This window comes from Lissotriton helveticus, chromosome 3_1 (assembly GCF_964261635.1).
Source record: "Lissotriton helveticus chromosome 3_1, aLisHel1.1, whole genome shotgun sequence".
Classification (NCBI taxonomy): domain Eukaryota; kingdom Metazoa; phylum Chordata; class Amphibia; order Caudata; family Salamandridae; genus Lissotriton; species Lissotriton helveticus.
Window position 1 is genome coordinate 1,103,421,625 of NC_136061.1, and position 26,093 is coordinate 1,103,447,717.

Here is a 26,093-nt window from a genome sequence, read left to right on the forward strand (position 1 = left end):
TATCCCCAGGCGTCAGACTGGATCCGGAAAATTTTTGCGTAGCAATACCCCTGCACGCCGGCAGGCATAGTCCGCGGCTCCGCGTCCGTCGTCCGCGTCGTTAGCGCCGGAATGACGTAGTCGGAGTACTTAGATGCAGCCCATGCGCGCTGACGTCAGTTCTTCTTTTTTCCGCGCCAGCTAGCGCAGATCCGGAGAAGCTCTACCCTTTAGTCATTTTTTACTAGACTTTTTTGATCTTTTGATAATTTCTCTACTCGAGTCTTCGACTCCGACGGTGCCGGTATGGATGCCCGGGTTTAAACCCTGTTCCAAATGCGACCGACTGATGTCGGTTACCGACCCCCATCGCCGGTGCCTCAAGTGTTTAGGCCTCGACCACGACGACCGCACCTGCTCCGACTGCCGGGCCCTGACGTCTAAAGCTAGGTGGGAGCGGTCCCGCAAGCGACTTGAGCTCCGGCAGTCGGCCCCGCGCCGCTCCAAGTCCCGGTCCCACATGAGGTCGAGGGACCGGTCGCGGGGTCGGAGTCCTCGCAGCTCCGGGAGTGGACATCGGTCGTCAGGATCCAAGTCCTCAGGTAAGAGGCATGAGAGGTCGTAGAGACGTCACCGACCCTCCCCGACGCTCGCGCGATGCGGGCGGGGGTTCGGGTGACACCACCCACGCGGCTCCGACGGAGTCGCGGATGTCGCTGCCTGCCCCACACCTTCGGGTCCCTGGGAATGATGCGACGCCAGAGGAGGTCGAGCGGTACATCATGGCCATGAGGTCCCTCCCTCCTCAGCCGGGTTCTGTGGCGCCTCCGGGCCCAGCGGCCCCGGCTGGAGGGCCTAGCGGGTCGGGTGCTTCGGCTCCGACGCAGTCGGGTGCTGCGGCACCGGCGCCGCCGGCGACTTCGGTCCTGGCGCCGCAGGCCCTTACTGGATCCGCTTCCGGATCCGGGTCGTCGCCGGTCGACCGCACGACCTCACCGGCGCCGGCCCTGCGGGTGTCGCCCCCGACACCCACTATGGACGCCGTCCCCGATCCTACCCTCGGTCCGGTTCCGGCACCAGAGCGGCGCCGCTGGGCGCCGCTTGCAACAGCCTTTGGAGATTTCTATTTCCACGAACCGGCCCCGTCTGTTGCCCTGATCTGCAGGAGATGGGTGACGAGGGAGATGGGGAGGGGTCTGTGGACCCTCTGGTACAGGACTGCCAGTCTCAACAGGACTGGACATATGAGCTTGGGGAGGCCAGTGGACTTGACTCTTCGCCAGACACTGAATTTGTCTCCCCTCCCACCGTGGCTACGGAGGAGGGGGCTTCTTACAGTGTAGTGTTGACGCGGGCGGCCAAGACCTTACACCTTGAGCTCCCCGTCGCGGCCGTGAGGACTAACCTCCTCACTGAGGTCCTTAAACAGCAGGCAAGCTCCACTGAGCCTCTGCTGCCGTTTAATGAGGCCTTGTGTGACGTTCTTGTGGGCACTTGGTCCAAGCCCGCCACAGGTCCGCCTGTGGATAGGAACGTGGCCAGACGCTACCGCCAGGCCCCGGGCGACCCTTGATTTTTGTCCACCCATCCCACCCCGAGAGCCTGGTCATCCAGGCCTCCACTTCCCAGACCGCATTCCCGGCAGCTCCGCCCGATCGGGAATCCAAGAGGTATGAACAGTTCGGGAAGAAAGTGTTCTCGTCCCTGAGTTTGGGACTGCGGTCTGTCAATACCACATGCCTCTTGGGCCGCTACACACACACCCTGTGGGAAACGGTCGCGGACCTGCTGCCACAATGTCCGGAGGAGGTCTCGGCAAAACTCGCCCAAGCCCTTGCGGAGGGCCGAGATGCAGCGCGATATTCCATCCGGTGTGGGCTGGATACCACGGACTCACTGGGCAGGGCGGTGGCAACGACGGTGGCGGTTCGACGCCACGCCTGGTTGAGGTCCGCCAACTTTTCGGCCGATGTCCAGGCCACTCTTCTGGACATGCCGTTTGATGGCCGTCGCCTCTTTGGCGACAAGGCAGACCATGCGCTTGAGCGTTTTAAGGACTCCAGGGCTACGGCCAAGTCCTTGGGCCTCTCGGCCCCACGCCAGCAATCGGGTGCCTTTCGCTCCTTTCGTGGCCACGGAAGGGGCGCCCCCACACGTGCTGCCAGCCACGCACCGCAGAATGTTTAACAGTGCTGTGGCGGCCGTGGAAACGGCCGTGGCAGCAGTCGGGGACAACGACGAGGCCAGTCCACACCTTCCCCCGCAGCACCTGCCTCAAAACCTTCCTAGCCCGTGCTTTCAGGCCCATGTGACGCCAGTGGGGGGCAGGGTTCGCCATCACCTCTTCCACTAGCGCACTGTCACGTCGGACAGGTGGGTGCTGCAAATCGTCCAAAGGGGCTACTCCCTCCCCTTCGAGGCGACCCCTCCAGCCATGCCACCGCAATTCCACCGCGTGTCGGGGGGATCACTTGCAACTTCTGCAAGAGGAAGTCACTGCCCTCTTGGCCGAGGGGGCCATTGAGCGCGTTCCTGGGCCAGAAGTAGGGTGTGGTTGTTACTCCCACTACTTTCTGGTACCCAAGAAGGGCAAAGGGGGCCTACGCCCTATCTTGGACCTACGGAACGTCAACGGCTTCCTCCGGGAGGAGAAGTTCAAGATGCTGACTTTGGCTCAGGTCTTAGCTGCCCTGGACCCTGGAGACTGGATGGTAACGTTGGACTTGCAGGACGCTTATTTTCACATCCCTGTTCTGCCGGCCCACCGGCGTTACCTGTGGTTCACGGTAGGCCTTGAGCACTTTCAGTTTACCGTGCTCCCCTTCGGCCTTACCAGCGCCCCAAGGGTGTTCACGAAAGTGATGGTGGTGGTCGCAGCTCATCTGCGCAGGTTAGGGGTGTCAGTCTTCCCCTACCTCGACGACTGGTTGTTGAAGGCGGGCTCGCCCCAGACAGTCGTCAGCCACCTCCAGACTACGGCCGACCTCCTGCACTTGCTGGGGTTCTCCATGAACGTGCCGAAGTCACACCTGTGTCCCTCTCAGAAGCTCCTCTTCATCTGGGCGGTTCTAGACTCGGCGCAGTTTCAGGTTTATCCTCCCGAACAGCGGGTTCGGGATATTCAGGCTCTGATTCCCATCTTTCAGCCTTTAACCCGAGTCTCGGTCAGGTTGACGCTGCGGCTTCTGGGGCTGATGGCTTCCTGCATCCTTCTGGTGCATCACGCCCGGTGGCGGATGTGGGCTCTGCAGTGGGACCTGAAGTTTTAGTGGGCCCAGCATCAGGGCAACTTGTCCGATCATGTCTTGATCTCGGAGGGCACTACAAGACAGTTGCAGTGGTGGCTCACGGACCGCGATTGGGTTAGTGGCAGATCCCTCTCCCTACCCCACCCGGAGCACGTGGTTGTGACGGACGCGCGCGATTGGGTCAGTGGCAGATCCCTCTCCCTACCCCACCCGGAGCACGTGGTTGTGACGGACGCGTCCCTCCTGGGCTGGGGGGGCCACATGGGAGAGGTGGAGATCAGAGGCATCTGGTCTCCGGCGGAGTCCCGGCTCCACATCAACCTTCTGGAGCTGCGGGCGATCCGACTTGCGCTGAAGGCATTCCTCCCCTCTGTCCGGGGGAGTGTAGTGTAGGTGTTCACAGACAACACCACCGCCATGTGGTACTGCAACAAACAGGGCGGGTTGGGGTCGTGGACCCTATGCCAGGAGGCTCTGCGCCTCTGGCAGTGGCTGGAACATCAGGGCGTGACCCTGGTGGTTCAACACCTGGCAGGTTCTCTGAATGCCAGGGCGGACGAACTCAGCCGTCGGTGCATGATGGATCACGAATGGCGTCTGAACTCGGATGTGGCGCAAGGTCTCTTTCAGCAGTGGGGAGAGCCTTGGTTAGATCTATTCGCCACAGAAGAGAACGCGCAATGTCATCAGTTCTGCGCGTTGGAATTTCCAAGGCGGCACTCGCTCGGAGACGCTTTTCGTCGCGAGTGGAGTTGCAGTCTATTGTACGCCTTTCCGCCTATACCACTTCTGCCCAGAGTGCTGAAGAAGATCAGGCTCGACCGGGCCCAGGTTATCCTTGTGGCTCTGGACTGGGCACGAAGATACTGGTATCCCGAGCTACTCAGCATGTCAGTCGATCTCCCGATTTGTCTGCCTCTTCGGGAGGACCTTCTGTCGCAGCAGCAGGGGACGGTCCTCCACCCGAACCTGTCCAGTCTCCAACTACAAGCTTGGAGATTGAGCGGCGACAGTTGAGGCCATTTGACTTGCCTCCTGAAGTCTGTAATGTCATTCTGGCAGCCAGGCGTCCCTCCACTAAGTCGGTATACACCTGCAGGTGGAACAGATTTGTGGCATGGTGCACAGCAAAGGCTGTGGATCCACTCTCTGCACCCCTTTCTGAAGTTCTCCTCTTGCTTCTTTCTCTTGCCCAGCAGGGCTCTGCTCTGGGCACTATCAAGGGGGACCTTTCTGCCCTTCCCGCCTTCTTAAGGCTACCTGATCTGCCTTCCTTGTTCAAGTCCCCAATTGTAAATAGGTTTTTGAAGGGCATCACACACATGTTCCCTCCTGTTCCTTTCGTGATGCCCAAGTGGGACTTAAACCTTGTTCTTACTTACCTAATGTGTGCTCCCTTTGAGCCGCTCCATAACTGTCCTCTCCGTCTTCTTACTCTGAAGACTGCTTTCCTGGTTGCCATCACCTCTGTCAGGAGAGTGAGTGAGCTCAAGGCTCTTTCTTCCACACCTCCTTTCCTCTCTGTCCATCCGGACAAGGATGTGTTGTGGACAAGACCCTCTTTCCTGCCCAAGGTTGTCACGGCCTTCCACATCGGGCAGTCCATTACCTTGCCCACCTTCTTTCCGCCTCCGCATCCCTCGAAAGAGGAAGAGAGGCTCCCCCGTCTGGACCCAAAACGTGTGCTCTCTTACTATCTGGTACAGAAAAGGGGGTGGTGATGAACAGAGTGTCTGAATTAAGCAGACCACTCTTACCCAGTCCAAAGATCAGGGCTTGATCCATCACCGTTATTTATCTCACTGCCCCATCCCAGCTCAGAACCTGGCTATATGCAAATTAGTCTGTCCCTGGCCCAGTGCATCATGGGAACAGGGCAGACCAAACTACCAAGCCAATTCTTCACCAGAAAGGAGACAAGCTACCGGGGACCGGTTTCTGGCATTTCAGCCTCTTCGGCCCGGCTTGCTTGAATCCTGATGGAGCAGTGAGAAAGGGACTCATGTCTGAGTATACCCTGCCACACCTATAGTGGCCAAAAACGATACAGAAAAGGGGGTGGTGATGAACAGAGTGTCTGAATTAAGCAGACCACTCTTACCCAGTCCAAAGATCAGGGCTTGATCCATCACCGTTATTTATCTCACTGCCCCATCCCAGCTCAGAACCTGGCTATATGCAAATTAGTCTGTCCCTGGCCCAGTGCATCATGGGAACAGGGCAGACCAAACTACCAAGCCAATTCTTCACCAGAAAGGAGACAAGCTACCGGGGACCGGTTTCTGGCATTTCAGCCTCTTCGGCCCGGCTTGCTTGAATCCTGATGGAGCAGTGAGAAAGGGACTCATGTCTGAGTATACCCTGCCACACCTATAGTGGACAAAAACGATACAGAAAAGGGGGTGGTGATGAACAGAGTGTCTGAATTAAGCAGACCACTCTTACCCAGTCCAAAGATCAGGGCTTGATCCATCACCGTTATTTATCTCACTGCCCCATCCCAGCTCAGAACCTGGCTATATGCAAATTAGTCTGTCCCTGGCCCAGTGCATCATGGGAACAGGGCAGACCAAACTACCAAGCCAATTCTTCACCAGAAAGGAGACAAGCTACCGGGGACCGGTTTCTGGCATTTCAGCCTCTTCGGCCCGGCTTGCTTGAATCCTGATGGAGCAGTGAGAAAGGGACTCATGTCTGAGTATACCCTGCCACACCTATAGTGGCCAAAAACGATACAGAAAAGGGGGTGGTGATGAACAGAGTGTCTGAATTAAGCAGACCACTCTTACCCAGTCCAAAGATCAGGGCTTGATCCATCACCGTTATTTATCTCACTGCCCCATCCCAGCTCAGAACCTGGCTATATGCAAATTAGTCTGTCCCTGGCCCAGTGCATCATGGGAACAGGGCAGACCAAACTACCAAGCCAATTCTTCACCAGAAAGGAGACAAGCTACCGGGGACCGGTTACTATCTGGATCGCACACGCCAGTTCTGGGTGGATGACCAACTCTTTGTTGGTTACGTGGGCGCTAAGAAGGGAAAGGCAGTGCACAAGCAGACCTTTTCTCTGTGGATCATCTTGTGTATCCAGGCGTGTTACTCCTTGGCTAAAAACGAGCACCCTGTTGGATTGAGGGCTCATTCCACTCAGGCCACGGCGACTACCACTGCCCTGGGCCGAGGAGTGCCCTTGCAGGACATTTGCCAGGCAGCTACGTGGGCCTCACTGCACACGTTTGCACGACACTATTGCCTGGACAGCCAAGTCCGGAGGGATGGCTTCTTTGGCCGTTCCGTCCTCCAGGACTTTCTGGTGTGATTATTGGTTCGCAGACCCACCACCGGGGTTGGTATTGCTGGGGTATCTATTCTAAGGTAAGGAATCTATCACTAACGTGTCTCTTTCAGATGCACAATTTACTACTTGTGTAACGATATATCTGTAAGAGACATTAGTTAGTGGTAGATTCCTTACCGACCCACCCATCCTCCCCGTTCTGCGAACCGATAGTTAGGGTTAAGGTCATCCCCTTTCAGGGCCCTAGTTTCATGGCACCAGTGTTGGTTCTATCATGGCTCTGCGTATCTGGCGCGGAAAAGCTGTGTATCAGAACTGACTTCAGCGCGCATGGGCGGCGTCTAAGTACTCCGACGACGTCATTACGGCGCTAACAACGCTGAGCCGCGGACGACGCCTGCCGGCGCGCAGGGGTATTGCTACGCAAAAATGTTTTGGATCCAGTATGACGCCTGGGGATATTCTAAGGTAAGGAATCTATCACTAACTAATGTCTCTTACAGATATATCGTTAGACAAGTAGTAACTTGTGCTTCATCAGAAACTCAGTCGCAGGTAGCAAAATGCAGGATGTCCGGTCCCACGTCTCTCGTGTCCGCCTCGGGTCTCAGCTTTGCTGTGGATGTGGATCGGGGTCAGAGAAGTCTGGAAGTCCAGTTCTTGAGTCGCAGAGTCTTCGGGTTCCGACGGGAGCCTTGAAACTGCAGACCGGCGAAGTTGTTGTTGGTGCCTGTTTGCACAGGGTGGTCACTCCTTGATCACAAGGGAGATGTCTTCGTCTTCCAGTCAGAATGGAATGTCGAAGGTCCAAGATATGTCTTTCAAAGATTCGTCCAGGATAATCTAAAGTCCTGGGGACACAGCTCCTATACTTTTACTAAGGAGGGGGGCTGGATTACCTGACTAGGTCCCTCCTATGGGTGAACCGGAGAAGGGTGTGGTTACACCCCTTTCCCTTTGTCCAGTTTTGCGCCAGAGCTGGGACTGGAGTGCCCCAGGAACTGGTTTGAACCGGGCTATGCATGGATATGCATGGAGCACCTTGTGTGCTCCAGGCAGTGTCTAGATGCATTCACTGAATGCAGCCCTCCCTGCCCCAATACACAAAACCCCTGTCTGTGGAGGTGCTGGCACCTCCCTGGACAGGAAACCTATTGTTCAGGCCGCCCTTGCTGGAGTTTACCCCAGCAACAGGAGGTCAGACTCGTGTCTGTGGCAGCAGCATCCATTTTGTGATGCTGAGGCTCTGTTTAACTTTAACCGGGTAAAGCAGTAACATACATGTCTTTTCCCTCTAGAAGGGTGGAATGCTACCCCCGCCGCCAGAATTGGCGGGGGGGGGGGAGTAGTATTCCAAAGTGTTTGACACCTTACATGACATGTTTTGATAAAGCCAAATCAAAGTTAGCATTAACCGCAGGATTATAATGCACTTATGAGTATATGGTATGGCTATATGATACAACAGCTATAAGGAGATGGTTCCGAAAGCTGCAGAGGGGCTCAGCTCATGCTAGGGCACCCTCTCACATAAAACCAAGCACTCTGCCTCCAGGATTGTCGAGGCCTACCATAGGAGTGACTTATAGGTGCATATGTGTCTATATATAAGGTAGATATAGGTATACTATATCTAAGTAAGGGGTGATTACACCACCTTACCCAGGCTGTGTGAACAGACCTGTGGTCTCAGTTTGGAGGGCCAGCCAGGGGTGGCATAATACATGATGCAGCCCCTGGTAGGCCTTGGATGCACCTATGCCCTGGGTACCTATGGTACACTAAACAGGGGCTCACAAGGGTGACCCAATACCCAATCTGGTATGTATCTAAAGTACATGGTATCAATTTAGAGAGAGAACAGCTGGGCTGTGGGTCTGATTAGCAGGCCCACAGCCACACTAAAGTCGAGCAACCAGAGAATCACAGCAAAAAGTGGGGGTGACCATAGGAAGTAGACCCTACTCACCTACACACCCCCCCCCACCACCAAAACGCAGGGACATTAAACTAACATTAAACTAACCTTGACCAGTTGAGTCTTCATGTTCTAAGTGGAAATATCTGGAGAGTCCATCTGCATTGGCATGGTCAGTCCCAGGTCTATGTTCCACTGTAAAGTCCATCCCGTGTAGGTAAATGGACCACCTAAGCAGTTTGGGATTTTCACCCTTCATCTGATTTAGCCACAAGAGGGGCTTATGGTCTGTCTGAATCCTGAAGTGAGTACCAAACAAGTATGGCCTCCGCTTCTTCAGTGCCCAAACCACAGAAAAGGCCTCCCTCTCAATAGCTTACCAACGTTTCTCTCTAGGGGTCAGCCTTCTACTAATAAAAGCTACTGGCTGGTCTTGCCCATCTTTATTCAGTTGTGAAAAAGAACAGCATCTACCCCCAACTCAGAAGCATCTGTTTGAACAATGAATTCTTTGGAGTAGTCTGGACTTTGCAGAATAGGAGCAGTGCACATGGCCTGCTTCAGGTCATCAAATGCCTTTTGACAGCTTAGTGTCCACTGAACTTTCTTTGGCATTTTCTTGGAAGTCATTAGGGGGTGTCACTTTGGAACCATACCCCTTGACAAATTTCCTGTAGTACCCAGTCAGGCCCAAGAAAGCTCTGACCTGTGTCTGGGTGGTGGGAGCAGTCCAATCCTTTATGGTCTGGATCTTGCTCTCCAATGGTTGAACCTGACCTCCACCTACAAGGTGGCCCAGGTATGCAACCTGACTCTGCCCTATCTGGCACTTGGTAGCCTTGATAGTTAGGCCTGCCTTTTGCAGGGCCTCCAAAACATTCTTCAGGTGGATCAGGTGATCTTCCCAAGTGGAGCTAAAGACAGCAATATCATCTAGATAAGCTGCACAGTAGTCATTCAGACCTGAGAGGACTTGGTTCACCAACCTTTGGAATGTGGCAGGTGCATTTTTCAGACCAAAGGGCATTACCACAAACTGATAATGTCCTCCTGGGGTTGAAAATGCTGTTTTGGCTTTGTATCATCAGCTAGTCTGATCTGCCAGTAGCCAGCTGTCAAGTCAAATGTACTCAAAAACTCGGCAGATGCCAATCTGTCAATGAGTTCATCTGCCCTTGGTATTGGATGGGCATCTGTCCTAGTGACAGTATTGAGGCCTCTGTAATCCACGCAAAACCTCATCTCTCTCTTGCCATCTTGGCTGTGAGGTTTAGGCAGCAGGACTACTGGACTGGCCCAAGGGCTCTCGGAGGGCTCAATGACTCCCAATTCCAACATCTTTTGGACCTCTGTCCTGATACAGTCCCTGACATGATCAGGTTGCCTGTAAATCTTACTTTTAACAGGCAGACTGTCCCCAGTGTCCACTTCATGAGTGTACCAGGTAGTCTGACTTGGAGTCAGAGAAAACATATGTCTGTAGGACTGTAGAACTTGTCTGCAGTCCCGCTGTTGTTGGTCAGTGAGGCTGCTTGCCAAGGCTACACCATCAACTGAACCATAATCAGGGTTCTGAGAAAGCAGGTCTGGGAGAGGGTCACTCTCCTCCTCCTGTCCCTCATCTGTAGCCCATGTCTGCCCTGTCAACATATGGTGTCAATCTGTTGACATGAAGCACCCTGTGGGGGCTCCTGGGAGTTCCAAGGTCAACCAAATAGGTGACTTCTCCCTTGTGCTCAACAATAGTGTGGGGTCCACTCAACTTGTCTTGGGGAGCTGCTGGGGCCACATGCTCCAACACCCACACTTTCTGTCCTGGCTAGTAAACAGTCAGCACAGCCTTTTGGTCATGTCAGGCCTTTTGCAATTCCTGACTAGCCTCAAGGTTTTTGGATGCCTTTTTCATGTACTCTGCCATCCTGGAGCGGAGACCAGGTACATAGTCCCATCCCTCCTTCACCAGACAAAGGGGTCCTCTTACAGGATGCCCAAACAGAAGTTCAAAAGGGCTGTAGCCAACCCCCTTCTGTGGGACCTCTCTGTAAGCAAACAAAAGGCAGGGCAGCAGGATGTCCCATCTCCGCCTAAGCTTTTCAGGGAGACCCTTAATCATGCCCTTTAAGGTCTTGTTGAATCTCTCAACTAGACCATTGCATTGTGAATGATAGGGTGTGGTGAACTTGTAGTTCACTCCACACTCTTTCCACATAGCAGTCAGATATCCAGATATAAAGTTTGCACCTCTGTCTGAGACAACCTTCTTTGGAAAACCCACTCTTGAGAAAACTCCCAGGAGGGCTCTTGCCACAACAGGTGCTGTTGTGGTCCGTAGGGGAATAGCTTCTGGGTATCTGGTGGCATGATCCACTACCACCACAATAAACCTGTGCCCAGAGGTTGTTTGGGGATCCATTGGTCCAACAATGTCAAACCCATAAATGTTCAAAGGGAACCCCCACCACAGGTAGTGGTATTAGGGGGGCCTTTGTGGTGCCACCTGATTTGTCACTGTCTTGGCAGGTGACACAGGAGCGACAAAACTCCTTGGTATCCTCTGAAATATGAGGCCAGTGGGGCCCCGTCTTGACCAAGGTATTTAATGCGGCAGTTGATGAAAGTACTCCACATACTTGGGGTGAATCTATAATCATCCCTATATACAAAAAGGGAGATAGGTCGGTAGTTCTTCGCATCAGACCTATCTCCCTTTTAGACTCGTCACTTAAAACGATGAGTCGAGTATTATTGGCCAGGTTGGAGGAGTGGGCAGAAGCCGGTGGAATCCTCGCGAAGTCCCAGTTTGGGTTCCGCAAAGGTCTGGGAACTATAGAACAGTGTATTAACCTAGACCTTCTAATAGGAAAGTACACGCGCGCTAAGCAGGGGTCGCTGTTCCTCTGCTTTGCGGACCTTAGCAGCGCGTTCGACCTTGTCGACCATGCATTGCTATGGTCTATACTATTAGAGCAAGATGCCCCGCCTGGGATTATTTACTTCTTGGCCAGATTATACTCAAAATTATCTGCCAGCATAAGATATGGTTATGGGGGAGAATGTACGAACAGCATCCATGTTAATTTGGGTATTCGACAAGGGTGCGTTCTCGCGCCCCTTCTTTTCTCCCTCTTTATAAACGCAATTGATACCGAACTCAAGCAGGTCAACTCAGATGCTCCACAAGTTGACGGCCTGCCCATCCCGGTCCTGCTCTATGCCGATGATTTGGTGCTTTTATATAGAACCCCTTGTGGCCTGCAGAGGTTAATGGATAAGTTTGTTGGGTTTATCAAGGGCAGGAAGCTAAAAATTAATAACACCAAAACATTCATTATGCTGTGTGGGAAGAAAATGAGAAAGCTGAAATCATTCTATATAGAGGATAAAAAAAATAGAAATTGTAAAAAAATTCTGCTATTTGGGGATTACGTTTAGTAGTAACGGCATGTGGTCCCAAGAGATAATTAATGTGAAAGCCAAAATGTCTAAAAGTGCCATCAGAATTTTCAATTTTGCGACTAAGCTTGGGGACCGTCGTATCCATGATATGCTGCATATCTTTCGTTGCAGATGTGTGTCAATCGCATTATATGGATCCGGCGTTTGGGGACACAGTAGGCATATGGATCTACAGGTTGAGGAAAATGCTTTTATCAAAAGATTGTTATGTTTACCAAAATCAGCCTCGAATGAGATCTCACACCGGTAATTGGGTTTGGCTTTTTTGTCTGACCTAATTAGCCTAAGGCCCCTGATGGTGTGGAGATCAGTCTGGATGAAGGAGGAAACTGGTTTTACCAGGAGTATTATTAGTGACTGCCTTGCTCTAGACAAGTGCTCACTGATTCCATGGATCCATTATGTGGTGGTAACAGCTAAGGATATATTTAACCTAGATGTCAAGGCTGACCCCGATTGTTTATCTGATATCCCCAAGAAAGAGTTAAAATGTCGTTATATGAGTAAGAAAACTTACCTTCGGAGAGATACAAATATGTTGTTAACAACGTCACAATTATATTTCTCCAATGTGGTGACACTCGGCTTCCAAAATTATCTGAGGATTGTCACTAGACCATCCCATCGGTTTGTCCTCACTAGACTACGATTAGGAATAGTCCACCATTTGGTGGCATTCCCTCGTATGAAAAATCATCCTTCCTCCCCCTGCCCTTGTGACAAGGTTACTAAGCAAAGCACTGTGCATTTTGTACTTATCTGTGACCTTTACCTGCACTTTCGAATTATGTACCTGAAACCATTATTTTAAAAAAAAGGGTGTAACAACGACAAAATCAGCAATGAGCCTATTGTTCTCCCTAGAGGATCCAGATGTACGTTTTTTTACAGCTGTATTTATTTTAAAATCAATGGCCATTAGAAAAAGTATGTTTTTTTAATTCCTCTCAAGTCGTATTTTTATGTGTTGTACTATGTTTACATTTCTGTTATGTTTTCTACCTCTGTATTTATCTACCGGTATTTTAAAGTGATATTAACAATAGAGTGTATTTCAAGGAATGTAAACTGCACATATTTTGTATGCTTATACGATTGTTTTTGAAATAATTGAATAAAGCTTTTGAAACGAAACGAAACGATATGAGGCCAGTGAAAGTGAGGGACAAGCCTGTCCCAAGTCTTGTTCTAGCCAAGATGTCCTGCAAGGGGAATATCCTGGGCTAGTGTGAGAAGGAAGCCCCTGAATGCCAAAGGTATGACCAACCTCCTGGAAGCACCAGGCTTGGGGTCTCTAGCCTCTGAATACAGGATCCCATCATCCCAATAGACTTTGTGGGTCCCACTAGCATTCCCAACAGCCTCACCAGCAGCTTGCTGTCTGATGGGTTCAAGAGAAAGGCAGTCCAAATGCGCCTGCCTCAGATCTGCCCTGGAGGGTCCCCCTGTCCCAAGAAACTCAACCTGATCAGGCTCAAGTTCTTCTAGGACAGTTCTTTCCTGGGTCTCACAATCAGCTTCCTGAGAAGGCTGATCCTCTTCCTGAGGCAAGGGGGAAGGCACTGCCTTAACCTTACTGCTTCTCCTCCTGGTAGGCAACTGGTCCATTGTTCCAGAATCCAGTGCCTGTTCAGTGTTGCTATTTCTGACCTGTGACCTGGTCACAGCAAGGACATGTGCTGATATCCCTAACATTTTCTGGCATACGCGCCCAGCATAGCCCTGCGCTCAGCAGATGCCAAACTTCTGATTGTCCCCAGAGCCAAGAAAGCCAACTGGGGTGATAGAAGATTTATAGTTGCCACATCTACATTATGGAATTTGCTCCCCCTGCAAATTAAGACCAGTCCCACCTTGCTATCATTTAGAAAACAAGTAAAAACTTGGCTCTTTGAGCAAAAAGTGGCCAGCCCTCCACTAATCCTTACAGTCCATAGCGCTGAGACACTCATGGGTATTTGTACACTCCAGAAGTTAACATAACATATATGCCCCCTCTACAACAATGATTAAAGACACAATAGTCTCAAGCAGATGGTCAATTAGAGTATCTAGTGTTGATCAGCCGTAAAACATTACTGTGTAGATGTTATGGCACGACAAAAAGCTAATGTTGGTTAAGCAGTACTACGTACATTATTTGAAACAATACAAGAGGAACTGCTTTGTATTTTATGCTAAGCATGTGTATCTACAGCCACACATGCCACCATACGGTGAATGTTACTTATCCTGTAAGCATCTGTTTGTGGCATGTAGTGCTGTAGATTCACATGGGCCCACCCTCCTCCCCAGTGACTTGTGTTTATTGCGTTTGTATACATTATTTGTCACATTATTACATGGTCATCTACATGGGATACTTTATCCTTTCACCCCATCCTCATCTGCCAATCAGAAAATAATCGAACAATGGAGTCGATGACTATGCCCACCGCAAGCAAGAAGAGGAGTCACTGTAACTTGTGACTTGAAAGAGTTCTTAGAAGAAAAACAACTTGCACACCTCCGAGCCCAACACTAGTATGACGTGTGTCTTGGATAGGCTACATGCTAATTTCTTGTATTATTGTGTAAGCTCGCGTTTTTCTCCCAAGCATTTACTGGTAGCTGCAACTGTAACTGATATAACTATGTAATAATGTTCTGCTGCAATGTCCTATCTCATGTAAAGTGCTCTGATACCTCAAGGTCTAGCCAGCGCTATACAAAACTTTTCAAATAAATAAATAGATGGTGGATTTATGCCAAGCATGTGAATCTACAGCACTACATGCCATAAACAGATGCTTACAGGGTAAGTAACATTCACCTTTCTTTTGAGGACAGGATTTGGTTTTATTTTGTCTGTTAGTTTATACCATGTAGTTAGCTATTATGTAATGTTTTACACATTTTTGTTTTATTCTGTTTGTTAGCACCTGTCAGCTAGTTTTTTACCGGTCTTTGCTTTCCCTTTAAAAATAAAATATGGCTATCACAATTCGTAAATATGTCTGTGAAGAAGAGTGGAATTTGCAATCTTTTTTTGTTACAAAACATGCTCTGTTGATCAAAACTTACTATTCCCAATATTGCTTTATCCACTTGTAAAACGTATCCGGTCCTCTAATGAGTTATAAATTTGTCAGTGGTTTAAGCACTGATTTAATCCCGATGCTGAAAGAATAATGACTTTAATAGGTAAAAATATTAAATGGAGTTGCCAGCAAAAGGTCTCTATTGACTCGTCATATTCAGTGTTCATGTTGTAAGTTAAAGAAAGGGAAATGTGTTTAGTTTATGGGGCTTTGGTGGTGGGCCTGTGTAACACACGCGAGTTTTTAGAGGTTTCTCTGATATGTGCAGAAGTCCTTTATTCGTTAATGTGACCAATCCTGGTTACCCCATTCTAGCGTTTTTATATCTATCGCAGAAAGAACACTCCTATAAGCCAAACAACAGCTAAAAACGAGCCCGCACATACAATAGAAGCATTATCACTGCAACATTCCTTGCTAAAACGCAACTCTTCAAATCTCCTTTCAGAGTCCCTGGGTCTGCGCAGTAAAGTCTTGAGGGAAATCGAGAAACTCCGGGGTCTCAAGTTGCCGGCGGCTTCCGCGGCCGTTCCAGACGAATTCCTGTGTCCAATCACGCGCGAGCTCATGACAGACCCTGTCATTGCATCAGGTACCGCTCATCTCTGCATTAATCTTCGTATAATTGGCAACGTAAATTCATATTTTCTGGTGTGAACATTAGTGCTGGGAACCTCCCGTGGCCCCCTGCTGAGTCCAGCTGTTGCAGTCGCTGCTTTGCCAGCTGGACCTCACTGTATGGGAAAACTCCCCGAGGCTGGCAGGGTTTGCAAGCGAGAGTGGGAGCCGAGGTTGGCAAGTTTTAGGCTGCTACTTTATTTACACGGCAATTGTTAAGAGTCAAGTCCTCAACCGGTGTGTTTTCTATTGGATAACCTCTATTTTGCAAATTGTTAATAACAAATTAAAAAGAAGGTTTTAGCCTGTAGGAGGAAGAGGTACCACGTAAGGTTACTTTACACAGCCTGACCTGGCCTTGGTTTGTATCCTACGACTGTTTATAAAGTGGACCCAAACGGGCAGTTAGACATGAACATGTGACAAGAACTCAGTTGTATACAATTGGAAACCACATAACCTCGGTTTTTAAGGCTGGGGTCCATGAGTCCAAACTGGACTTAGTCCCATCTCCGTGGAAGCAGGAGGTAGTGCAAGGTTCAGAATCCAAACCATGTGATGGGGAAAGCGAAGGCCAAAAAACACAGGGAACACAAGTGTAATCCAGTGCTTCAGATACCGATCTGCATAATATGCCTCATTTCTAAGTTTTTTAAAAAAATGGTATAGGGTTATTTACTGCAACAGTGAATATCTTATCTCGGGACAATGGTGTTTGTCATGTTCCGGATACCCCATGTCTCCATCCTGCCCACTTGTGATCAGGGATCTAGGTATCCGCTACAGTACTGTTTTATTTATGCTTGTCCAGCTATCATTGTACCTAGGTCCTTGTCACAGGGTGCAGCACTCTGAGTCGTAACTAGACAGATAAACCTTAAGGGGCTTATTCACAAGCTCTTTGCGCCACCCTTCCGTCAATATTCCCATGTTAAAAATGACGCAAAAGTGGCGCATGGGGCTTGTAAATATGCCCCTAAGTGTGTGCGTGGAACAAGTGCCTTTGGATAATGATGGGTAACCAAGGTGCAGGGTTATGTAAATACAGTTTAAACTGATTGGGAAGGGAAAATAACTGGCTCTTGGGTGTTTATTCCCCAGTTAGGAGTGGCCTGGTTAGGTCTCGGCTAGCGTAGGCTGCGCTGACGAGATTTTATGTCTTCTAGTATGGAGCTTAAACAAGCCAGCTCTTCTCCATTGCCTGCCTTCCTAAACGGCGGCCAGCCATTGGAGAAGAGCTTTGTCTGTCACTTTAAGCCCTGTCCGTTTCGGATTGAGGGGCGTGTTTTTTCATGTTCTTTCTCTCTGTGACGTCTTCAGTCAATCAAAAAAACACCCCCCCCCAGTCTGAAAAGGGACGGGGCTTATCCGCAGCTGCTGCCATCATTTTGCTTGTTTGTCTGTTGTCTTTCTGAATTTGGCACTATTTGCGTGAGGTAGATAGAAGGAGCATTATCTGACTGGCGGTTCTTGACTTATTATGGTAGGCTCTGCGGCGGAAGATCCTCCCGCACGGCGACACCTGGCGGAAGAATGGCCCCATTCTCGCAAATGGCGGAACCAAATAGAAAGAAGAGGGTCTGTTCTCCCAATCCCCCACCTGGTGGAACTCGCGGCGGAGAGGCCCTGCTTTGCAGCTGAGACGGGGTGGTAGAGGGTCTATTCTCCCACCTGGTGGGACCCGCTGGGGAGGCCCTGTTCTCCTCGCCGTGGAGAGAGACCCTCTGGGGGTGGGCCCCGGCGGCGGAGAGGCCCTGTTCTAGCTCCTGGTGGGGGGCGGCGGCGGAGCGGCCCTGTTCTAGCTCCTGGTGGGGGCCGGCGGCGGAAAGGCCCTGTTCTAGCTCCTGAAGGGCCCCGGCGGCGGAGAGGCCCTGTTCTACCTCCTGGTGGGCCCCAGCGGCGGAGAGGCCCTGTTCTAGCTCCTGGAGGGCCCAGGCGGCGGAGAGGCCCTGTTCTCCTCACCCTGGTGCCCGTCGAGGGATCCGCTGTAGCCAGGGCCTCGCGGACTGACGCTGCAGTAGGCCCGAGAGCTGACGGGTAAAAGTGTGAGGTGTTATATGTCTGTTCGGGGGGTGGGGGGGCTGCAGACCAGAGGGAGAAATGCTGAGTGTTGGATCGGCGGCAGATGAGGCTCTTCATCCGGTTGATTTTTGCTGATCGGATTCGATCGCTTGCGGCAGATTGATTGAGATGTGCCCGGGAGCAGAGGTCATTCCTCACCGGTATTTATCAATAGCTGCTGCTCCCCACTCGCGCGCATCTCCAAATGTTGTGGGCTGTGGATGCATGGGCCGTGTCCGGTGGATGGCGAGGCGTTGTTCAGCCAGCACCAATCACAACAGGGCAAATCTATGCTTCATCTTAGGCCCTCGTTTGGGGGTTGGGAGTACACCCAGCAGACCATGTTTGATTGAGGCCTTCAACATGCGTCATTCCTCGCTGTAAATACCCCCTCCCCCCCCCCGTAACTCTGGAGCCTACTGCACTCCCACGTCATATGCAGGAACATTGCAGGCTCTTCCCTCCATCGGGGATACGCAGCCGATCATGCTGCTTTAGTCCTATGTAACCAAAGAGGTGTTAAGTAAGTGCGGTGTAAATAATAAAATTGGGTGAATTTGACCTGTGCATTACTATCCACGTCCCTGACCTCGGCGCAGGCTCGCTTCCACTCTCCCTGCGTGAGACGTTCAGGTAAATCACCCGTCCATCTATCACATACCACTGACCTATCCATCCGACGGTCAGCCTTTAAGGCCTTATAAACACAGGATATCAGGCCTTTGGTGGAACCTGGATCCAGCAGTAGCCGTAGTGTCTGTGTTTCCACCGACTCAACAGGAAAATCTATACAGACCTCGCATGCCATGCGGACACCTTGGCTTATTGGAAAAACTGACCTTGCCGTAGCTGAAATAGCTCCTGTGCCTCCCCCATTGAAGGAAAGTGCTATTGAGGACAAGTGTGGTGCAGCTCCCGTCATACCACTGTGACAGACCCATCACGTACTGTATCCGCTGGAAGCGCATAGCAGCCATTTAAGTGGCAGCAGTCCGGCGTATGGGGCTCTACGCAGCACATGCACGACCGCCTGCTCCCAGGCCTCCGCCACCTCCCAGACAGTAAATTGGCATACTTTCAGAACTCTTACCCACGCATAAGGCTACAGTGGTCTGCTCTGGCACCCCCACTCCGCCAGCAGCACCTTTTCTCCTTTTGGGCCATCCGCACACCACTGTAGCAATTCTGCAAAGTAGTACAACCGCAGGTCAGCAAGACACATCCCTCCAGCTCTGTGTCTAACTTCAGTAATTCCAGTTTAATTCTCCTCCTATAACCCGCCCACGCTAAGGACACCAAGAGGCTGTTCAATTTGGCAAAGGTGAGTCTTGGTATATGACATAGGGAATTCTGCAGGACGAACAGGCAACCATTCTGCACAGGGCTATCCTGCCCATCAGACAGTGGCAGGCGGCTGGTTCCAGAAATGAAGCTTGAGGGCCCTTGTTGATTAGAGCATGTACTGCTAGCAGTAGTAGCCCTCTTTTTTGAGGCTTCCACTTGTGTGGAGTGTGTGCTGTTCAATGCAGTCACCTGATTTTTAGTGGCGTGTTTTTTTTTTTGAGAACCTTTATTGTTACTTCAAGTAAATACAAGCATGGGCCTACAACCACCCCGGACGGCCGCTAGTCAAGTCGTAAGTACAGCAGAGCAATGTAGAAAAATACAGCAGCCCGAAAATCGGGGTCTAATAAGTGTCCAGGATATAACTTGTATTCAAGCGTACTATGCAAGCTTCAGGATTCGAGAAGGTTCATTTTACAATAAAGAAAAACTCAGAATCAATGCCATACGGTCATACATGGTCCTACAAGAGCAAGCATGAAGCAGGAAATCCGAAAATAGTGCAAATACGTTTGAAGCATTGGGGGTAAGGCATACGAGTCAGGATAAATGTAAAAACAAACACGTTTCGTAGCAAAGCTGCACCCCACCCCTCAAAACGAAACATACTGTAGGAAACATGAAAGACGACGACACCAAAAAGGAAGAAAGACAAAGGGCCATAGAAACAAAGAAAGGACAAATTAACAAACCCCATCCCCCTCCCCTGCACCCCTGCAGAAGGCTACGGCCTATCCCCCCCCAGCAGCGTGCCTGTCGTCCTAAATAAGAGACCCAAAATATAGAAAAAGAGGAAAAATGTGGGGAAGGGTCATCGATCCGGCCACCCGCCCCCCCCCTCCCACTCACCCCCCCCCCCCCACCGCGCATAGTAAACATCCTAAAAGCAAGATCAGAATAGCCATGGAAAACATTAATCACCGATAGCACAATCAATAACATCCCCGCCGAGTGTCCCCCAAATCACCGTCAGCCAACAGTAAGTTCCACTATGTCCTAGACGGTCTCACCCCTGGCCTTTTCTATCAGTAGTACCAACATATGTCCACCTATCAATCGGCATACAGAGCAGCGTGGAGGGTCCAAGTGATCCGGGCGGACCGGGCAGTGTTGTTACTCCACGGGACTTCAGCCACCAAAACCCAGCCGAATATACATGGCGGAAATCCGTCTGTGTCAGTATCGACCCCGAAAACATCCTCCAGTCCGAAAACAGTCTCACCAGCCAGGGAAAGGGAGTCACTCCATCCGGTAAGTGCTGAAACGCCGCCGGGGCAGCCCAAACCATAGATCGACGTTGTTTCCCCAGCCGCCGAATAGATAAGTGCCCTGACGAGTCACTCACATGTACAAAAGATCTGTCCAAAGCGATCTCATGAACCGGGTCTTCCAGCGTCTCCACGAACATAGGCGTAGCTGGAGTACTCATCACTGACGCAGAGGCGGGCACATAGGCGCTTCCTTGAGATCGAACTATGTCCGTGTGGAACGGTGGGACAACAATGGCGGCCATCCTTCTTCCCAGATCCCGGGCGTCCCGGATCAGGGTCGAATGCAGGGTTGTTAGCGCAGCCAGTATATCTCTGAACGTGGGCTCTATCTCGGGTCGCCAGACCCCAGGACTCTCCCGCACAGCAGCTTCTCTGCCTGGATGTGGTCTGCGTACGAGGGTGCCATCCGCCATCTTAGCTGATCCGGCCTCGTCCTTCTCCACCTCACCTCGGGACCGGGCCCCACACCAGGGCGCAACAGGATTCACCACGAGGACCCCGAAAGTCAAGGCAGGCTTCCCATCGAAGGGCCACCAAAAGGCTAAACAAAATCTCCGCCGCTCCCTGGGAGCCGCCCGCCGATTCCGGGAGAAGTCATTAGTCATGCCCGGACACAACACAGGAAAGGGGGCCAAGCATCGTGCACTCCCCTCGACCCAGCTGCACCGCACATTCCACAAGGCACTCTGCTAGATGGACTGGGTCGGCACTGTCGCCATCGGCCCATCAGATCTCCGGTGCCCTCCGGCCGACTCCTCACCTCCACCAGAGGCCGCTGTTGTCGCAGTCGCGGCCGGCTACTCTCCACACTCGACACCCCGGTCCCAGCTCTGTGAAGGCCGCAAAGCAGTCGGGGACATTTCCACGGGTCTGCCGCACGTAAAAGCCTCAGGAGCAACCGGTCAGTGAAAGTTGTCCTTCGTCTACTTAAATATGCCGTTACGGCTCAGGATAGTTGCCAGGATGTATGTGCGGGGTGAGAAGGCTCACGGAGCCGAGCGTCTATGCAGCCATCTCGGTCGCCAGCTTCGTGGCGTGGCTTTTTTGCCTGGTCGTGGGAGCACACTTTTGAAGCTTTAGGTCCTGTGGATTGTGTACTGCTGCAGTAGCACCCTCTTTGAGGCTCCTGCCTTTGTTGAATACACACATTTCAGTGTCCAGTTCCCTGTTAGAGGTTTCAGATTATGTCGTTCTTTAGTTCTCTGTAGTATTAAGGGAGAGAGTCTTTCATAACTTAGGTCAGGCTTACTCTGAATTTGGAGTTCCCCAGTGCTTAGGCAGGCGCCTTTGTGGGGACCAAGCCTAATCCACAGAATGGTTAAACTTGCCGTTATTGGAGGTTTCCACATAATCGAATGAATATCAAAGAGATCAGTTATATCAGATCAAGGGATGCTGTTCAGTCTCATCTGAAGGAGGCTTGTTTAACAATGCCGGCACTAACACCTGCTTGTGGAAATATCACATTTACAAGTAGTGAGAAGCTTACTGCATCTGTTAATTCGTGTATTCGATAAAGTCCACCCCAGGGGATTTATTTCGCCATGTCAAATGTGCCAGAATTTACATGGAAAACCTAGACCTGGTAGGTAACGGGATGTACGGATTTTGGTGCAGTAACCACAAAAATGTGCAATCTGCACCTGGGAGTATGGAGGACACTGATTCACATGCAAATCATCCATGGAGACATGAGACACTGTGCCTTGTGGATGGATGGATGCACAAGTGGGCACTCAATAGCGAAGCTCTGGGAGGTTTGGGAGTGCCTATGTGGGACATACGCATGGCCTAGTAAGCATGCTCTGTGGATGCGTCGTCTGCAGGTATTGTTTACCTTTCAGATTACATTTTAGTTCTATGGGGTGAAATGATGGAAGAGTAAACACTGTGCACCCAAATCAAGATGCACAGCTGGACTAAGGGTGGTCTTCGCTTATGTAGTGGCAAAGCACAACAAAGCTACTAGCAGTGGTAGCATTGAGCATTACCATAGATTTCCCATAATGGAAACACCCTCTGACCCTCAGAGCCAAAGCATTTCTGTTAAGAGGTTACGCGTTCTCACCAAGCAGGATCTGACAAGCATGGTTGATAGAACTCAAAGCAGGGCTCAAGAAAATCCAGATGGATAACTAGAGAGAATTGAGAGCAGATAACAGCAAGTAAATAGTGGACTTACAGTCGGATATGCATCGTAATTACACTAAGCAGAGATTCACAAACAAGATCTCTCATTGACAAATGTGAGAAGAAATTAGATAGTATTTTTGTAAACAATCTGAAAGAAAATGCTTTTAATGTTTTAAAGTTTTGCGGTCAAAATAGGGTATGAGCCAGATTACCATATCAGAACTCAGAAAGCTGACTGGGTAGGTGAGCACATCACTGGGGACTATCATGGAGCTCAAGATGTCCTTGTCAAATTGTCCTTCTACTGCCTCAATGAACAGACCATGCAACAGTCTATGTCCAGGTGCACTGGGACTAATGTGATAATGGGATTGTCTTATATCAGGACCTGTCAGTGGTTTCCTTGCAGAAATGGAGGGAGTTTCACCCAGTGGCACATGGCTTTAGGTCCATTAGATATCAGTGGTGGTTCTCAGGAGGCCTACAAGGAAAGCTGGCAGCCACCCTGGACATTGCCAATCCACTGCCAGGACTTGCTGATGTAGTTACCATTGGTGTAATGCGATATCATAGAAAAGACACCTCCACCTGCTGTGGAGGGAGGCAGAAAGCCAGTATGGCCACCAAGAGATAGTTCAGTAAAAAAAGATGGGGAGAACAAGAGGAAAAGTAGGAGGGTGCTGAACTAAATGGAGGGCTGGTATTGTCTAATGAATGTGAGGCTCATATTATGTCTTGGACATTCTTTGTTACTCTGCTGAACTGCAAGCATTGAGTGATGACTGAATGGTGTAGGGGAGTAAGTGCCCACAGGGCTGTATCAACCATTAATCAAAATAAGCACGTGTTTGGGCATCAAAGGCAGGGGGGCACCACAGACCTTTTCCTTTGCCGGATATACCATGGACCATATGGTGTAAAACTGCAAATGGTGCTGCTGAACCTATGAATAAAGTGCAAGTATACAAAATTAAACATTTTCCGTCTTACTGTACGTTTTGTTTCATTTCGAAAAATACAATATTATTTTACAGTTTATTATTGTTTATGTTTTGAATTAGATATACATGGGGCAACAAAATCTTGTAAGTGCTTAGGGCCTCTAAATGACTTAATCTGGCTCTGGGTGCCCATGCGCATTGGCAAATAGGGGCAGGGGGGCCACAGTCGACCCCGTGAATCCAAAGCCTTTCTTCAAAGAAAAACAACCTGCAAACATCAGCCCAACAATAGCAGGATAATGGATAGCATGTGTATCTACAGCAACCTATGGTAAAGCACATTTCCGAATGCATTTTAAAAATGTCTCACGACAGGACCAATACATTAAATACTTTATATCCACAGGGTGTGCAGTTCCTAGGAAGTACTAAGATTATGCTTTTGAAGGTACTATTTTTTCCATGGCATAATTGTAAATCTCACCACAAGCTTTAGCTTAAACTTAATGTCCTACATAATTTCCGTCAATGCCCATTTGTTTTGAAGGGAGTGCTAAGCCCAGAATTTACCAAGGCTTTGCTTGCAGCACCATGGCAGTCTAGAAATCCATGGCAAACACAAGGGAGATGATGGACGGAACGCTGAAACTTTTCAGACACTCAACCCCAGTCACAGATCTGGGTTGAATCCCTCATCGTTCTTTAGCTCACCTCGCCACCCCAGCTAGCCTGGCTGATGAGGGGTCTACCCCAAAACCAGTCCCAGGATGCTTGTTTCTGGTCCAGGGAAGACCTGGCTTGGCAGTTTGGGCTGGACTGTTCCTATGAGGCACAGGGTCAAGATTGATTTCCATATAACTGGTCTGAACTGGGGTGGCGAAGTGAGCTAAAGAACGATGATGGATTCAACCCAGATCTGTGACTGGGGGGTGAGTGTCTGAAAACCTTCAGTGCTTCGTCCATAATCTCCTTGTGTTTGCGTTAATCTAGAAATCCATCTCTTATCTATATTTATTTTCGGGTACTTTCAAGAGTTATCTATTAAAGATTAGTACGATAGAACATTCTTCCCTTCACATTACATTTTGTTACCAAATTCTTTTCGTTTTTGACCTCTCTCAATCTGGATTATGAAACGTCTGTAGCAACTTCAAAATGCAAATATTGAGGGACAAAATATTTACTCTTGTATAGAGCTTTTTCTAATTTCGATGAGTGGATCAATAATTATTTAAAGTTGTTTTTTACAGCAAATTATTTTTAAAGCTGATGCAGTTAATTAGATTGCCAGTGCTTGTGTGGTTCTGCTTATTGACATCAAACGCACGAAATACCTGTCCAGTGACAAGGCGCCATTTAAAAAATTTTAATAAATATAATTCACCATTAATTGTGTTTTTATTTCATCTAGACGGCTATTCCTACGAAAGGCGGGCAATAGAAAGCTGGATTAGCACGAAGAAACGTTCCAGTCCCATGACGAATCTTCCACTACAATCGCTTGTTCTTACCCCAAATAGAACACTGAAAATGGCTTTGAATCGCTGGTCAGAAGCTAAATGAACTTTCGAGAACTTAAACTTAAGAACTGTAGAAATTAATTAATATTGACGAAATGTTCAAATAATTCAATTTTAAAATGTTGCTCAAAAAATCTAAAAATGTATATTGTCTGAAAAGTAATACATTTTTAAACAGTAATTTATTATATTAAACTGACAGAAAATGTTGAAGTCTGCTTAATTAGATATGCTGGCGGTTGGATGAATGATCGGTGTGCGAACAATGTGCAGCTTATACCTACGAGCAGCAGGATCTAATAAAAGCCTGCACAAGTCTTACCAGGGGAAGGCAGTGGTCTGAAATGACAGAGCAGACTCGCCTGAGTTTAATTAATGAAGATGATGTGAAATGTTTCTGTTGTAGCACGATTGAGGTGCTGTCTGAAAACTTTCCCGTTTAGATATTGAATCTTTCTTCCGCTAACATTGAGGTTCTTGCTTAAATATTGTTACATAAATCAACAGTACGACAAGAGGTTTTTTTTAATGACTTCAATTAAAGGCAGTTTTGTAAATTACCAGATGTAGACTTCACCACATCTAGAGCTTGTTGTGTTAAACCACGTTCCCGCACAACTGTGGCAGCGCCCTTTTGGCCTCACTGTCTTTTTTCCTTGGGTGTGAAAGAAATGCTGGCTTCACCTGGGAAGAAATGTTTTAGGCGTCTCTTCATATACGGGTATTCATGCGACTATCTGGGTTGGAAGATTCATTTTTTTTTTATTTTTTTTTTGAAAACCTTTATTTAGACAAAAACAGGAGATACATGCGCAAGCCCACAACCATCACGGCCGGCCGCAAAGATAGAAAAAAAGAGAGGAACAGTGTAACCACATACAAGCAGAATATTGCGAAGTCCGACAGAAGTGACTACGGGATGCGCAACACAAGAGAAGAGGTTTTCGTTTTAAAGTAGATGAAGCGAGGGGGCTGCAACAGGAAGGAATACACACCTCACAGAAAGGGATACAAAAGAAACGCAACAATAGGGGCGTACCCCATTTACAGTCGAAAGTAGGCCATAAAGACAGCAATTATATATAATAAGCAACCGCGACAGTAAGATCGGATATTAAGCAGCGTTACATATCAACAACAATTCCACTCACAGTCTCAGAAAGCCCACCCCCAAGAACGGAAACCATGATTCATTGAAATACAGGAGGATAAAAAGGTACGAA

At 49.5% G+C, this 26,093-nt stretch overlaps 1 protein-coding gene across 3 annotated transcripts in view; it reads left to right on the forward strand.

The window, feature by feature from the left end:
* The window catches only part of WDSUB1 (WD repeat, sterile alpha motif and U-box domain containing 1), a 321,017-nt gene extending 295,937 nt beyond the window's left edge, over positions 1-25,080 (forward strand). For all 3 annotated transcript variants that reach the window (XM_078681698.1, XM_078681697.1, XM_078681699.1), the window contains 2 exons: positions 15,431-15,574; positions 24,762-25,080. In XM_078681698.1, the coding sequence (XP_078537824.1) occupies positions 15,431-15,574; positions 24,762-24,913 (296 nt within the window). In that variant the 3' untranslated portion in view covers positions 24,914-25,080. The remainder of the gene's footprint in view (positions 1-15,430; positions 15,575-24,761) is intronic.
* The last annotated feature ends 1,013 nt before the right edge of the window (positions 25,081-26,093 follow it).